At 37.3% G+C, this 13,924-nt stretch overlaps 1 protein-coding gene across 2 annotated transcripts in view; it reads right to left on the reverse strand.

The window, feature by feature from the left end:
* pde4ba (phosphodiesterase 4B, cAMP-specific a) overlaps window positions 1–13,924 on the reverse strand; it is a 52,046-nt gene that overhangs the window by 14,945 nt on the left and 23,177 nt on the right. Inside the window, exon 3 of one of the 2 annotated variants that reach the window (XM_007550897.2) lies at window positions 4,353–4,465. In XM_007550897.2, coding sequence (XP_007550959.1) covers window positions 4,353–4,442 — 90 coding nt within the window. In that variant the 5' untranslated portion in view covers window positions 4,443–4,465. Of the gene's footprint in view, window positions 1–4,352; window positions 4,683–13,924 lie in introns of those variants that run through there. The other variant, XM_007550895.2, reaches the window with a different exon arrangement.

Below are 13,924 nucleotides of genomic sequence, written 5' to 3' on the forward strand. Positions count from 1 at the left end.
GCACAATGAGAACACTGTGACACCTGATATGCTTCACTGTGGACCACAAATTTATCACGATGACTAATAATCATTTCAAGAGCCAGAAGACCCATAAACATTAAAGTGCGAAGCATGAATAAATCGCAACTCAACTGAGCATTGTTTTTTTAATGTGGGAGAGTGATTTCAAAACACACTTTTCTAACAAAAAGGTCCCTCTGAGCTCACTAAAACCAGTGAGCACTTGCATATGTGGATGATACGTTTTTGATGGCCCCATATTTAGGTTTGAGACGCAGTGACTGTGGAAAACAATTGTTACATTAAGGTATAACAACTTTTCCTTAGTAGAATACGTTGAACTCATCAGTGGTTGCTTGGATTGCTGCTACTCGCAACGTCCCTCTTGAAAAAGACGTTCTTTATCTGGTTAAATAATTATTATTGCTGGCCACCTAGAAGTTTTGTTGAATTAACCCTTCTACTATAAAGTTCATCAATGCAGCTAATTTTGTTCCAGGATTATCCAACAAGTGGAAATTCAGATTTAAAGGAAGGACCAAGCCTGAAGGATAACGACATATAACTGAAGCCATATAAAGTGGAAACGTCCTTTTTTACAAAGCGTTTTGCTGTCACTACAGATCCTCTGGTGATGTTTGATAATCATATTGGATCAATACTGGCTCTGTCCATCAGTCTAGCTAAGTTTTTTCTCCATCCCAGATGTACAACTGCAGCTGTTTTTTTACCCTACTTTCTTATTCAGCCTTTCATTTCATAGAAACACACTGACGTGTTTCTGGCATATCAAGTTAACAATGTTGGTTAGAATTGGAGCAGAAATTACAATGTCAGCCTAAAGGCTGCAACACTTTTATTTTTTTGTTATGAACACATACATATATTTTTAACAAGCAGTTGTTTGCCACTGTGCCTACAGACAGGTGGTTTATTACCTCATTATTCCTGAAGTTTCTCCTGAAATGTTTTGGTGAAATTCATTTGTTATCTCTACATTTGTGATGTGTGTCTGTTATTGTGTTTGGTCACTGGACAAAAACGTTTTTCTGCTTGGTACTTCCTTTTTATCCAAGCTTGCTTAAATCTCAATGTTTATGACAAATCGTGAGCTACAAGCCTGTGAGCAAAACCTGAGGGGAAAACCAAACTAAAGCAAAAGGAAACAAAAAGAATACAAATTATAATTATGCTGATAAAAAAAAAAATAACTGAAATATGACAGGTTGTTCTACTAAACTCCTTTTAGTTCAGTTATGTTGACTTAGGATTATGTTGGCAACACAAAGCATCTAATCTGTTTTCTTAGGAAGAAAGATTTTTAAAAATCCCACATTTCTCAATTATTTCAAGACTTTGGAAATTTTTGAACTCCTGAATCAATTCCAACAAGCTAAAACTGGCCAAGGCGCTATCATTTCACTATCATGAGATAAGACTAAATCATGGCAAACAGCAGGGATAGTAGCCTTTGGAATAAACAGGTATTATTCAGTTCTGATATGCTGTTGTCCAAAATTGTTTTGTTTTTTTCTCAGTGATTTAATCGCTTGTTTATAGAGAGAACAGTCCAGCTGACTTTCAGTTCTGGTTGTTAGTGCGGATGATGAAAGCAATAGGATAAACAACCACCACCAATAACTAGCCAGAAGAGTGAGATGGGACGTCTATTGTCGTCTGAATAGAGCGCAGGAGATCCGGATGGAGACAGGAAGAGAGAGTCATTCTGCCCAGCGGTCTGCAAGGATCCCTCACACACTCATACTCTTTGACACACACAAACATTCTCTCTCTTCCTCCTGAGTTTATTGTGTTTGACCCACTGGGGGATCTCACATCCTGTTGTCCAGTTTTATGAGAAATAACAAGCTTTTCCTCTCAGCTTACGAGACAAATTGTTTTTACATTTTGTTCTCACTTTAACTCTCAGATATCTGTTCTTTGACCTTAGCCAAGCAAGACAACAAATTAACAGGTCTACAAAACAACTTATACAGCAGGTTGTGATTAGATTTTGTTGTCCTGTTCATGGCATTGATAAATAGCTGAGAAAAACAAAAATGGATTATATGTCTTGCTTCTTTAAATCATAAAAAACAACTTCCTATGAATCGGAAAATTCCCACCGAAGTGTTTTTGTTTGTTTTTATAGATTCCCCAGTGGCACACTGCACCACAGAAGGCCATAATAACATTAATATGTCCACCAGCAAAATAAAAACAAACTTGTACAAACAGTCTGTAAACAGCCTCAGAAACTAAACATTTATAGCACAAAGAGTAAACTCGCAATATCCCAGTCAACAATTTTCCCCTCTTCAATTCTGATCCAAATCATATTAGAAAGGTCAGAGTCAAAAGCCACTGATTCAGAAAATTGAAAAACTCAACATCTTTTTTCAGCGACATAAACCATCACTCTGGACAGACCAACTCAAGTTTAGTGTGCTAGAAATCCTCATCAACACCTGCACATTTTAATGGATATTTTACATCTGCCTCAGTTTGTCTATTTACAGTAAACTTAAAATGCAAGATGAAACAGTTATTGACTAAGAAGAAACATCAAGTCACATATAAACTGCACATTTTTATTTAAAAGGCTGGTCTATAACTTAGTTCTAGTTCTAGACTAGCTAAGAAAGTTTTGAACTTTTCATGGTACCGTGAAAAGATACCAAGAAAATGTATCTTTTCATAGTAAGGAAAGATACATTTCTTACCATGCTCAAGGTAAAAAATGTATCTTTCAACTTGTATTAGATGTGCATTACATAATCCAATTGTCATTGGATTATCAGTGTGTCCTCTGACTACGATCATCAGATGAGGCGGGTGAAGAAGTTGTCATCACCTGCTGCTTTAGCATGCATATTGCAGAATTTTTGACTGGACTCTCCAAAAAGTGTGGACTTTTTCTTGTTTGTTTTTTGAACACAGAGCGTTCGCTGGATCTTAGATTGTTAGGAAAATCCCAGATTCATTAGATCATTAATATGACTCAAACACAGCCACATACAGGAATATAAATGAGAATTACTAAACAATAGCCAAGCAGTGACTTTAGAACAAAATATTTCTGCAATGCTTTGCTTGGAACATTACCAGTTTAAGCTGCTGCAGAATTTAATTAGAAGAAATTATGATGAAAAGAAATCTGAATATTGTTCAATAAGTTTTTAAATTTTCCACTGGTTCTAATGACGTTTTTTTTCCCCTTTACAGTAAATTGGTCCGCGCAAAGATACATTTGGCTTCATAAATATTTAAACATTCTCTAATAACTTCTTTATTTTCTAAAGGAGGATGACAAAATTACCAGTACTTCCCATCCACCATCAATGACGCAACAGCCAACACAGTTAGAGTGGCACTGAAAAATTATTTAGTAAGATGTAAGTGCGAATTGATGAAGATGCACAAATATGACATGCTACTTGTTACTGGAATACAACCTGAAATAGAAGTACTCTAAATATGTAATTTGCACTTTATTTTGGGGCTATTATCTTGAAAATGTTAAGGTTTTGTTTTGACAAGCCTGGTTCAGATCCACAGTGGCTTCCTCTTACATGTTTTCTTTCTGGTAGCATAACTTTGTCTCTAAAAGTTAGGTTAATTATGCAAAAAGTGTTTTTTCTTCAGCCATCATAGCTGAGAGTATTACAACAGTTTTTTTTAAAAATGTTGCTGAATAAATACAGCAAGGTGCTTTCTACATTATTATTTGATTTCCAGTAAAACAAAGGAACTTAATTTACTGACTTTAAAATGTCAATATCAAATACCACTACAAATCTGAGTGTAAAGGTTATAAGGTTACTTATATATATATAAAAAAAAAAAAACAGGAACTGAATCTTGGTGCACATCACACTGAATCAATGATGCAGAGGAACCAGCGGATAGTGAAAACAAGTTTTACAGGAAACATGGGCTGAGATAAACACCAAGCCGAGGTAATAACAACCGTTGTGTAACCAACTTTGTAAAAATGTGGACAAATAAAAAAAACTGATCAAGCTTCATGTTGATTTAGAAAATAATTAGTTGATAAGAAACATATGTATACAGCCAGTCATTAAAACTGCAGCGCCCCCTGTGCAGCCAATGCTCTCCTTTTCAGCATGCTGGACAAGTTTAGACCTGGGAGAAAACTTCTGACCTTGCTTGGGAGATGCATTAAAACTTTGGATTGGATTCTTTGCTCTAAGCAGTCTAAAGGTTAACCATTCCTTACAGGTTTGGAGCAACAAGTTTTATTTTGCTTAAATATGATAAAGCTTTCCGTTTTGCGCTCTTCAGAAAATTCTTCACAAAGAAAAAGTGGGAAATGTGGTCTCCCTTACCTTATTGGAGGCCATGTCGCTGACTGACCGGTACGTCTGGATGGTCTCCAGCTGGTCAAGACACCAGTCCAACTCCTCCATTGTCTCCATGGCCAGCTTCTGGTACGCCTCATCTGTTAGACACCCGGTACACAGAGACACACCGTCAGAACAGACGCCGTACATGGAGCCTGAGTGTTGCCCACCCGCTGCACGGCTCTGCTGCGGCTGCTGTGGAAGAGGGCGAAACTTTAGCTGTGCCACCCGGGTGCAGTGCTCCTTCATCATGAGGAGGTGCAGCCGTGGCGAGCTGCTGGAACTCGCAGCTGTCGATAGAGCAGAGGAAGGCTGCAACCCCGACCTCGCTCCGTCTGCCTCGGTGCGTGTGCGTGTCACACATTCAACCCCCCTCCTTTTCCAAATCTGAGATCCTCAGCTGATTTGCATAATGTCACCCCCCACCACCACACACACAGCTCCAGGAAACCAGATACTCCCCACCTTTTTCCATTGCCACACACAGACACACTCTACCCTAACTCACAGCAAGGCAACACATCCAGCAGCACTTCTTTTTCAAGTTTTTTTTCATTCATTATTTTCTTCTGACTATAGACCTCTGAAAAACCATCACTCCAAAACGGACTTGTTTTTTCAAACTTCAATGTTTTAAACACATTTTTTTAAATCTGGCAAAGATACAAGTTAATATAAAAGTTATTCTCAAATTCAATCAAATTAGGAAAAAAATCTATCCAAACCAGCCTAGCCTTATGAAAAACAAAGTCTTCTAACCCATTTTTTGAGCTTTAATGGCAACAGGTGCCATCAAATATTTGCAACAACTGCCATTTTACATCCCTGTGGAAGAATTTTGCAGGATTTTTTTGCAGGATTGTTTTAATACAACCACATTGAAGACATTGTTTGAGAGTGTCTCAAACAATGTTTAAAGGTATATATACCCTTCCTCCTCAGTTTTTGAGCCATTCACTTGCTGTTGTCCTTCAGCTCTCTGTCCTACGACAGGTTTGATCAAGCTTAGGACATTCTACTCTAAAACTTTCTGGATCACTTAGAGCAAGTTGCAGAGTTCCTGAAAAACCAAAACATCCCTGGACCAACATTTTTTACACTATCTGCAGGGATCCACCTGACAGAAAATGTTGCTGTGAAAATGTGAAAGCAAAGTTGTTTGACTGTAAAGGTCAAACCACAGACAAGACACAAATCTTGATTAAATCTGCAGAAATTAAATGCAGCAGGAAACTTCTCACTTACTAGGTTCATCTCAACCACATTGTGTTGAAACATTTTTGGTTGAAACATTTTGAAGAGACCTAAAATATTCAGATTCTTTGGAATTTTTGATTATCAATGCCACAAAGCGCATTGGCTATTTAAGCAGTTGTCAGTAATTTTTCTATTGCATTATTAAATTGAAATTCATTTTCTTTTGGTGTCATATTGGCATAGGCTTATATGTGAGATTTTAACCTTGAGAAAAATATATCACAATATCATAGTATAACAGACATTTAAAAGAAAAACATTAATATTACTTAATTAATTTTAGTTTAGACAAAATAGCACTTTTTACTGCTGCTAAAACAACAAAGATTTTGGAAGTTAAGTTGTAATTTTTATCATGTACTGATTGTGAGTTTTGAGGATTTATCTTTGTTGTACGCAATTTTTTTTTGGACTCTTTCAGTTGGCTGACTAGTTTGCAGCAACGTGTGGGGGAGGGGGAGCACCAAGTTACTCTAAGCCCCTTACAGTCAGAGAAAATTCTTGGACGTTTTGGTATTTATTAAAATAATTTGAACTGTAGAAACTGTGATAAAAAACTTTAGCCGTTTTGACACCATAACTTTACAACCAGCCTCTGCTCATTTCGCTAGTATGCAACAATGTTTTTATATCCCAAGCCAACATGTTAAAGAGAATGGTTTTATAATCTTGTGGTATAATAATAAGCTGAAGACCTAATAAAATAGACTTAGAAATAAAGAAAAAGTGAATGCATGCACTAGAAATGAATATATTATTTCAATCCTTTCTCTTATAACTATAAAGCTCTAAATCAAATCTGGAGAGGGCGTGTTGGAAAGCAAAGAGAGTTTGCTGGTTGGGTTCAAGGAACACACATACACACACACACTTGCATCTGACGCCCCAGCGCTGTTTACACTCCGGGTCTCCTAGCTGCAGAGCACAACATGGCAGCCGGGTTGGACTGCGGCGACCTTAGCGCAGCCGCGTAGAATCTGTCCCCTGCTCTGATCTCTCTGTCATCAAAGACGTGAGCCTGTTTGCTCTCCCAAACACGAGAGGCAGCTGGCGCTCTGCCAGCTGGCCTCTCTCCTTCTGATCAGGGGATCGAGAAAAGGAGAGGCAGTTTGTGCATGTGTTTACTTTCACACCACCAGCGCCCGATGTTCAAATGGTTTACACCTATTTGAGATTTTGCTTTCCAGTATTTCCAATGTCTTTGAGGTGGTTTATTTTTCAAAGATCATGGGGTCTTCTGATTTGTAAAAGGCAAGACTACAGAAGAGTTAGATATTTTTGCTGTTCTATTTTATATCTAGCAAAAACTTTAAATTAAATCTATCAGTGTAACTTACATAATTTGTAAGTAGTTTTAAAGTGTGGCTAGCTGGTTAACAAACTCATTGTTTTGTTATATTAAGCTAAAGCTATGACAACAGAAATAGACACACACACACACACACACACACACACGCGCACACACAACAGTTTGTGAAAATCTCAAAACGGACAAAAAGTTAGAGTCATTGTAATCTCAAGAGTTGTAATCTACAAATACAAAAAATACTCAGATTGTGAGAAAAGGCATTCATAAATAATATCCAACTAAAATTACAACATAGCTCATTTATGAGGCAGAGTATAGCTTAGCAACTCTTTTCAAATTTAAAACACCCAAAATGCGAAAATGCACAATATTACAAGATGTAATTCTTCCTACATGATTGTTAAAGAATACATATCAGCTGTGCCAAACCTAACATTTGAAAAAAAAGCTCAGATTTACTCCAATGTGTTGGAGTCATTTATTTGATATGATTATAAAGGCACCTGAAGACACCTTTCTGTTGTCAGCAATAATTTGCTTATATCTAGAGGTGTGGAAGTCAGAACAGTTGCTGTTATACAAATTTAAACTTTAACAAGACTTCACAAATATTTATCCGTCAGTGGCATTGTTTATTAGCGGTTAGCATTACAAATGGCAAACAGTCTCCATGTGTTTTCTTTGGAGAATAAGCAGACCCTTATCTTAACCAAAACACAACCAACATTTAATAATGCAGCTGACATTGAAAAACAGAACAAGAAGGATACGATGCAGCATCTTTGCTGTGATATGTTCAACTTCCTCTTACCAGCTGAAGTCATCTTTTCAGGACTTTTTGTGATTCATTTAATTTAATTTCATTTAAGTTCTGCTTCTCTCCCACCTCTGCGCTACAATCCGATCAGTTTGGATACGGTGAAGTTGAAGTTTACTGAGATGTGAAATCATACAGCCAAAAGAAATACAAAGACCTGTTGACTGAAACTGTTTCAAACAGATTTCGATCCTCAAAGAGGAGAAACTCTAAGAATGTTATTTTAAACAAACACTTGCTTAACTCAATAACATTCAATCATGTAGAAGAAGGTCTGTGGCGTCTCAATGTTTTTAAAAACGCATTGTAACGGGTGGAGTTTAGACAATTATTCTTTTACTTTTTTGCAATCAGATGCACTGAATGAAACCATGTCCAAATGATGAACACATACGAAGGCATGTGAGTAGCGGAGGGGATTTCCACAGCCTCCAGCCGACACAAGGACCTTTCTGATCAGCACTCAGACCTACAGTGAGTGTCCCACTGGGGCAGACAGGAAACCCACACACAAACACATGTACAGTCCACACACACTTATACATCTGCTGAAAGGTCTCATTACTGTGTTCACACACACAGACATGTACTTTCCAGCTGAGAGAGGCAGAGCTAATAAACTGAAGAGACAGGGAGAGAGGATAACGAGGGATATGAGGTCAGCACGCTCCGTTTCAGTTTCCCTTTGTTTCACTAACTGGGTAAAATTACACAAAACACCCACAAAAAACACTCCTGTGCTCATTTTACTTACAATTGTTCAGTAGCCTTCATTCAGGTTAGTGGAAGATTACGTTGAAATAAAATGAAGTACTAAAAACACCTATTGTTTAATGAAAATGAAATGAGTGACAATATAATCCTTAAAATAGTAAATGAACTGCATCTACTGTGTCTCACAAGTTGCAATTCCTCTAAATGTGTTTAATGTACAATATAGACTTTCTCTTTGATATCTGAAAGTATTTAACCTCATTCAATGTGGGTTTTACCTTTTGAACAGATCTACTGCAAATCACCAGCGGTCTGAACCACTGATACGAGGAAGGACGGATACATGTTGACAGATTATGTTCATATCAAATTCTGATCTGATCACCAAAATGTTGACGATGAAATTGAGACTGATTGGATAATTGGATAAGGCGACACTTTTCCAATCTGTAATTGTTCAAATTTGGTGCAACTTTTAGCCTCCGTTTCATTTTCTTAGCTGATGGAATGGTCAATGGTGTGGTCTGCTGCTATTGCACATATACTTCAAAATTTGACATGTCAGGTGGCATTTCACACAGCCTAGTTGTATTGAGTTATTTTAACTACTCTTGCTGTTGTATTACCTCGAAACCACTCTGCTCATTCTCCTCTGACATCATCTTGTCCACAAAACTGCAGCTCACTCAATATCATCTCATTTTCAGACCATTCTCTGTAAACCTTAGAGTTGAAAAGCATATTACAGCTTCTGAAATATTCACACAAGCCTGTCTGACACCAGTAACCATGTCACATTTAAAGCCCCTTTCTTTCTCAGTCTTGTGCTCAGCAAGTCAAGATGCCCAGATGCAGTAATTTTCTACCAAGTGATTGAGAAATTCAGTATATGTGGTAACTGACATGAATACATAATAAAATGGCTCAGGAGTGTGTTTGTAACATGTTATGCAGCCCTACTGGTGTCCACTTTAATTTGTTATGTCTGAGTGTGTGATGAGGGTTACAGCTTCTGATTCAGGAAGGAGTAAAGGGCAATTCTACCTTATTTTTCACAACCTAGAGCATCTTCTCTAGTTTTAAAGCAGCAAGACTTACACTTTTTAAACCCAAACTAGATTATTCTACACTAATAGCAGAATATCTAAAACCAAGTTTGTGATTTGTAAAACTTTTAGTGCAAACTACAGTACTGTACCCTGAGTTTGGAGGGTAAAGGTTGTAGTTTCTGAGTTGGACCACTTCAAGTGTAGTTCAGAGAGAGAAAAAAAGCAGTAATATATATCCATTTATCGAATGCTCACAAATTAAATAAAGGTTGTGGAATAATCTGGTCCAGTTTTGAAGAGTATCTACTTTTAAACTAGAGCAAGGTAAGATGCTCAAGGTAGTGAAATATTAGGTCGATTTACCCTTTAGCATTTCCCAAATTGTATGCTACAATCAGAAACCCTCTTCGCTTTGTGAGTCCATTGTGTTGCACTGTGATGGACCCCGTCTCTTGCCCATTTACTCTTGGACATAGCCACCAACCTTTCTTCAACCCATAATAATAAAGCGAGTATGCAAAGTGGATGTTTTTTTATTATTATTATTTATTGCTATAGGAAGACATTATTACTGCTACATGTGAATGTAGCTCCAAAACATTATTCAAGGAGAAATCTTCAGACCCACATGATTGTAAACATGACACAAATGCATGTCACTTTACCCTTGAGAGGCAGTTTAGCGCCTTCATCACCTATCATTACATCCTGCTTGTGACGTCACAGTCAATACAGAGTATGGAGGCCCTGGAGTCAAAATCAATAATTTAGCTCAATAGTTTATTATAAGCAGAGAAGGCCTACAGACACATGCAAGCAGACTCATTTATAAACTGAGAGGGTATAAACAGAAGGAAGCCTCTTAATCTGTATTCCCATATTCATTTTAATTACTGCACAAACATGTATCAATGTTTTGTTTTTTTTATTTCTTTTTTAGTTACATGCGACATTTCGCATGAAACGGTGTCACCCTTACACAGAAATTATGACTTTTGACCTGTGGTAACTGGTAGCAATGCCAGAAAAAAAGTGTTACAAGAAACAGAAAAACCACCAATGTGGTTGCACAACATTTACTAACAAAGGCCAGAGTCTGTGAGGAGAAGCAGGAGGCTGCTGTTGTTTACAATGTGACCTCAGTTTTCACATGTTTTTAGAGAATTGTCAAAAAGAATTTTGGAAAGTGTGGGCAGAGGTGATGCGGATTGTGACCTGACATGACTGTCAAATATTCAATTAGACAGAATATTTATGCTGGTTCTGAGAAGCAACAAAATGACATCACAAGTCTGTGTTTTGTTAACATTCATTTATCTGATCTACAAAGACTTGGAGACATGTGTCATTAGATGGCATCAAGAGCATGTTGTTTTGTGGTTGTGAATGAAAAACAGAAGGGAGGGAAATAATGACTCCACATATGCTGTTGTAATGGAGAAAAGGGATTCTGATAAAAGCTTGTAATGACTAAATTTATTGTTCTGGGATGTAGTGCTGGTGCAACATGCTGGTGGCTCTTTAATGTGGTGACCCTGCAGAAGCAGCACTGCAAAACACGCAATAAGAACACACAATCTTTTTTGTAAAGAAAATATGCTTGCATATTTGACTTAGTCTAAAAGCTACCAGCTTATTATCTTTAACAATGAGTCTAACTACCAACAGCTCAGTTCCGTTGAATAAAAACTGTCAGATTTAGCCCAACTGAATCTATGTATTCTGCTGGTTTTTTCTTGCCCAATTTCTCTGGGCGAGTTTTTTTCATGTCTGCCAGGAACAATAAATCCCTCAATTCCTAGTATTCTTCTAATTTGTTCATTCTCAGCAAACAGCGGACACAGAAAACAGAGATTGAATTAAATTGAATTGACAAGAAGTGTATTTTCAATGAGCTCATGGCAGGAAATGTTCAGAGTTGTTTGCAGCAAAGACTGTGTGACGTGCCTGCTGTAGCAAAAGGGGAGCATTCGGTTCAAGCTTGACTTGGTAAAAGATCAGTCATCCTGTTTCACATGTATATGATTTTGAGTCTTACTTGTACCTCCTCTTCTTACGTTTACACTGACATAAAGCTGACAACCAAACATCTAAGAAAAAGCAGAGATCACAGCTAAAACAAAAACAAAAAAAACTTTCTGCTTTCTCACGTACTGCATTTACTCCTGAGCAGCTAACTAACTTGTCCTTACATTTCTTAGGGTTTATTTCAAAATGAAAGAAACACCGACAACAATGGATCTAAAGAGAGAGGTGACTGATAATAGATGTATTTCCAAACCATCACATTTAATTCTAGGGTTGTCAAGTGTTTTCATTTGAGTGTGTTAAGTGATCCCCCTGCCAAATGCTTATATTTTCATATTCTGCATCTGAAGATGTAGGTTCAAAGAAACCTCTTATTATATATATTTTTTCTTTTTTATAGAAACACAGATTTAAAATGAAATGAGCTTTGTAGTACTAAAAACTGAAATCAGAATCCTAATCGGTTCCTCTCAGGGCTAGATATGCACCAGTCAGTCTTTTACTGACTTATTTTTATTTAGCTGACATTAAACATTTGCAGCTGCCAGGTTGGCTCGTCTGAGTATTTCAGACAATACTAATCTGTATAGTAGTTTTCAGGCCTACAATCTTCAACAAGCTCCAAAATTGGAGTTGAAAAAATTAACATGCAAAATACACGATAGGTGTATACACACTGTCGGTGTCAGGGTTACTGTACATGGAAAATAAGGGTTGAACCCAGAGTTCATGCTCTGCTCCAGCCTTCTCCTTTTCAACATTATAACATCATGAGATTAATCATCGCAGTGAATACTTATAAGAAACATTCTCATCGACTTAATGACTTTGATAGATGCACGCCATCAGCAAACACAGATAGGGGTTAGACACATTTGTGATGTAAATGTGACGGACACAGTGTGATGAGTGAATATTGTTCAGAGACAGTCTGACAGCACAGAGTCTGAAGGTTCTCTGAGGTTTAAGGCAAGATTCCCAGGGTGTTACATGCAGTTCTTGCAGCTATCTGGATGGTCATCGTGTTCTGATGTAAAAGAGAAAAAACATCAGTTCTGGCTCTTCATCTCTTTCTCTCTGATAACATAGACGTCAGGAGGTTCTCTGACCTATCAACAACCAGACCTGGTGAGTGTTACACTGTCCTTGAGCTGTCTCCCCCCTACTGTCTTCATTCCCCTGCATATCATTTCTTTTCACTCAGCTTTACACTTGAACAGGCAAAACACTTAAACAAGCAAGATAACAGAGCAAGCTTTGTTGGTGTTACCTGGTTAACCCCCTCAGCTGGAACCAAAGCAATGAGTGAACTGAATGGCTCTGAATTTTCTCTTAAATTTCTTCTTACAATAGTAAATTTCATAGTAATAAAAACACACATTGCCCTATAATTGTTGTCTCTAGCTCAGCTGATCTTAAGTGAAGCATATTATTGTCCAAAACACTTTTACTTCTAGTTTTGCCAGAAGTAGCCGCAGTCTCATGTAAATGGTAAAATTTGTACATTTATGTAACACTTTTATAGTCATACTGGCCACTCAAAGTGTTTTACACTAGAACCATATTCACCCAGTCACACTGTGTACATACCTTCAAACATAGACACACAAATCGCTAGGCAACTTGGTGCCTGCCTTGCCTTGAGGCACATTGATATGTTACAAGTGAAGGCTGGAATAAATACCACAACTTTCAGATTGTAAAACAACTTCTGTTTTGTAAGCCAAATTCGCCGTATCTGAATCATAACCATGAGTGTGTGATTAACTATTGGTAAATGTTGTCCTTTTGCAGTTCATTCCTCCATTTTTTAGCCATTTCACTCCAGTGTACTTTTCGTTCCATACTAGGGAAGAAAACATTTTGCATCCATGTCACATGGTGACACTATTAGAACAGCCCAACAACTAGTATAGTTATCAGGATCAGAAATGTTGAACTGATACAGAGAACTTGCTGGTAAAGGAAAACAGCTTTGGCTCGAGAAGCAATAATAGCTAAGACATGACAGACTTTCAGCCAATCACCATCAAAACTATTCAGATGTAATGAAAGCTACAATTGGACTAAAAGTAAAACAGATGCATGTCTCTGACAGCCAGAGTCATTTGTATGCTATCAGCTCTGTTAAATAAGGCTAATGATGAGTATTCATTTCTGCCAAATTGAAACTGGAAATAAAATAAACATGTTTTCAAAATGTTCAAGTAAATGACTAATTATTATGATCGATAACCTCAAGACTCCGGATGTTAACTTTTCGGAAAAAAGTAAAAGAAAATAGATAAACTGATTATGATTCTGCTGATTAGTTAAATCATCATTTGGCTTTTTTAGGTTCCGTTTTGTTGTTGACTTGATTTTGCAAAAGGACGCTTTTCGT

This window comes from Poecilia formosa, unplaced genomic scaffold (assembly GCF_000485575.1).
Source record: "Poecilia formosa unplaced genomic scaffold, Poecilia_formosa-5.1.2 Scaffold38, whole genome shotgun sequence".
Classification (NCBI taxonomy): domain Eukaryota; kingdom Metazoa; phylum Chordata; class Actinopteri; order Cyprinodontiformes; family Poeciliidae; genus Poecilia; species Poecilia formosa.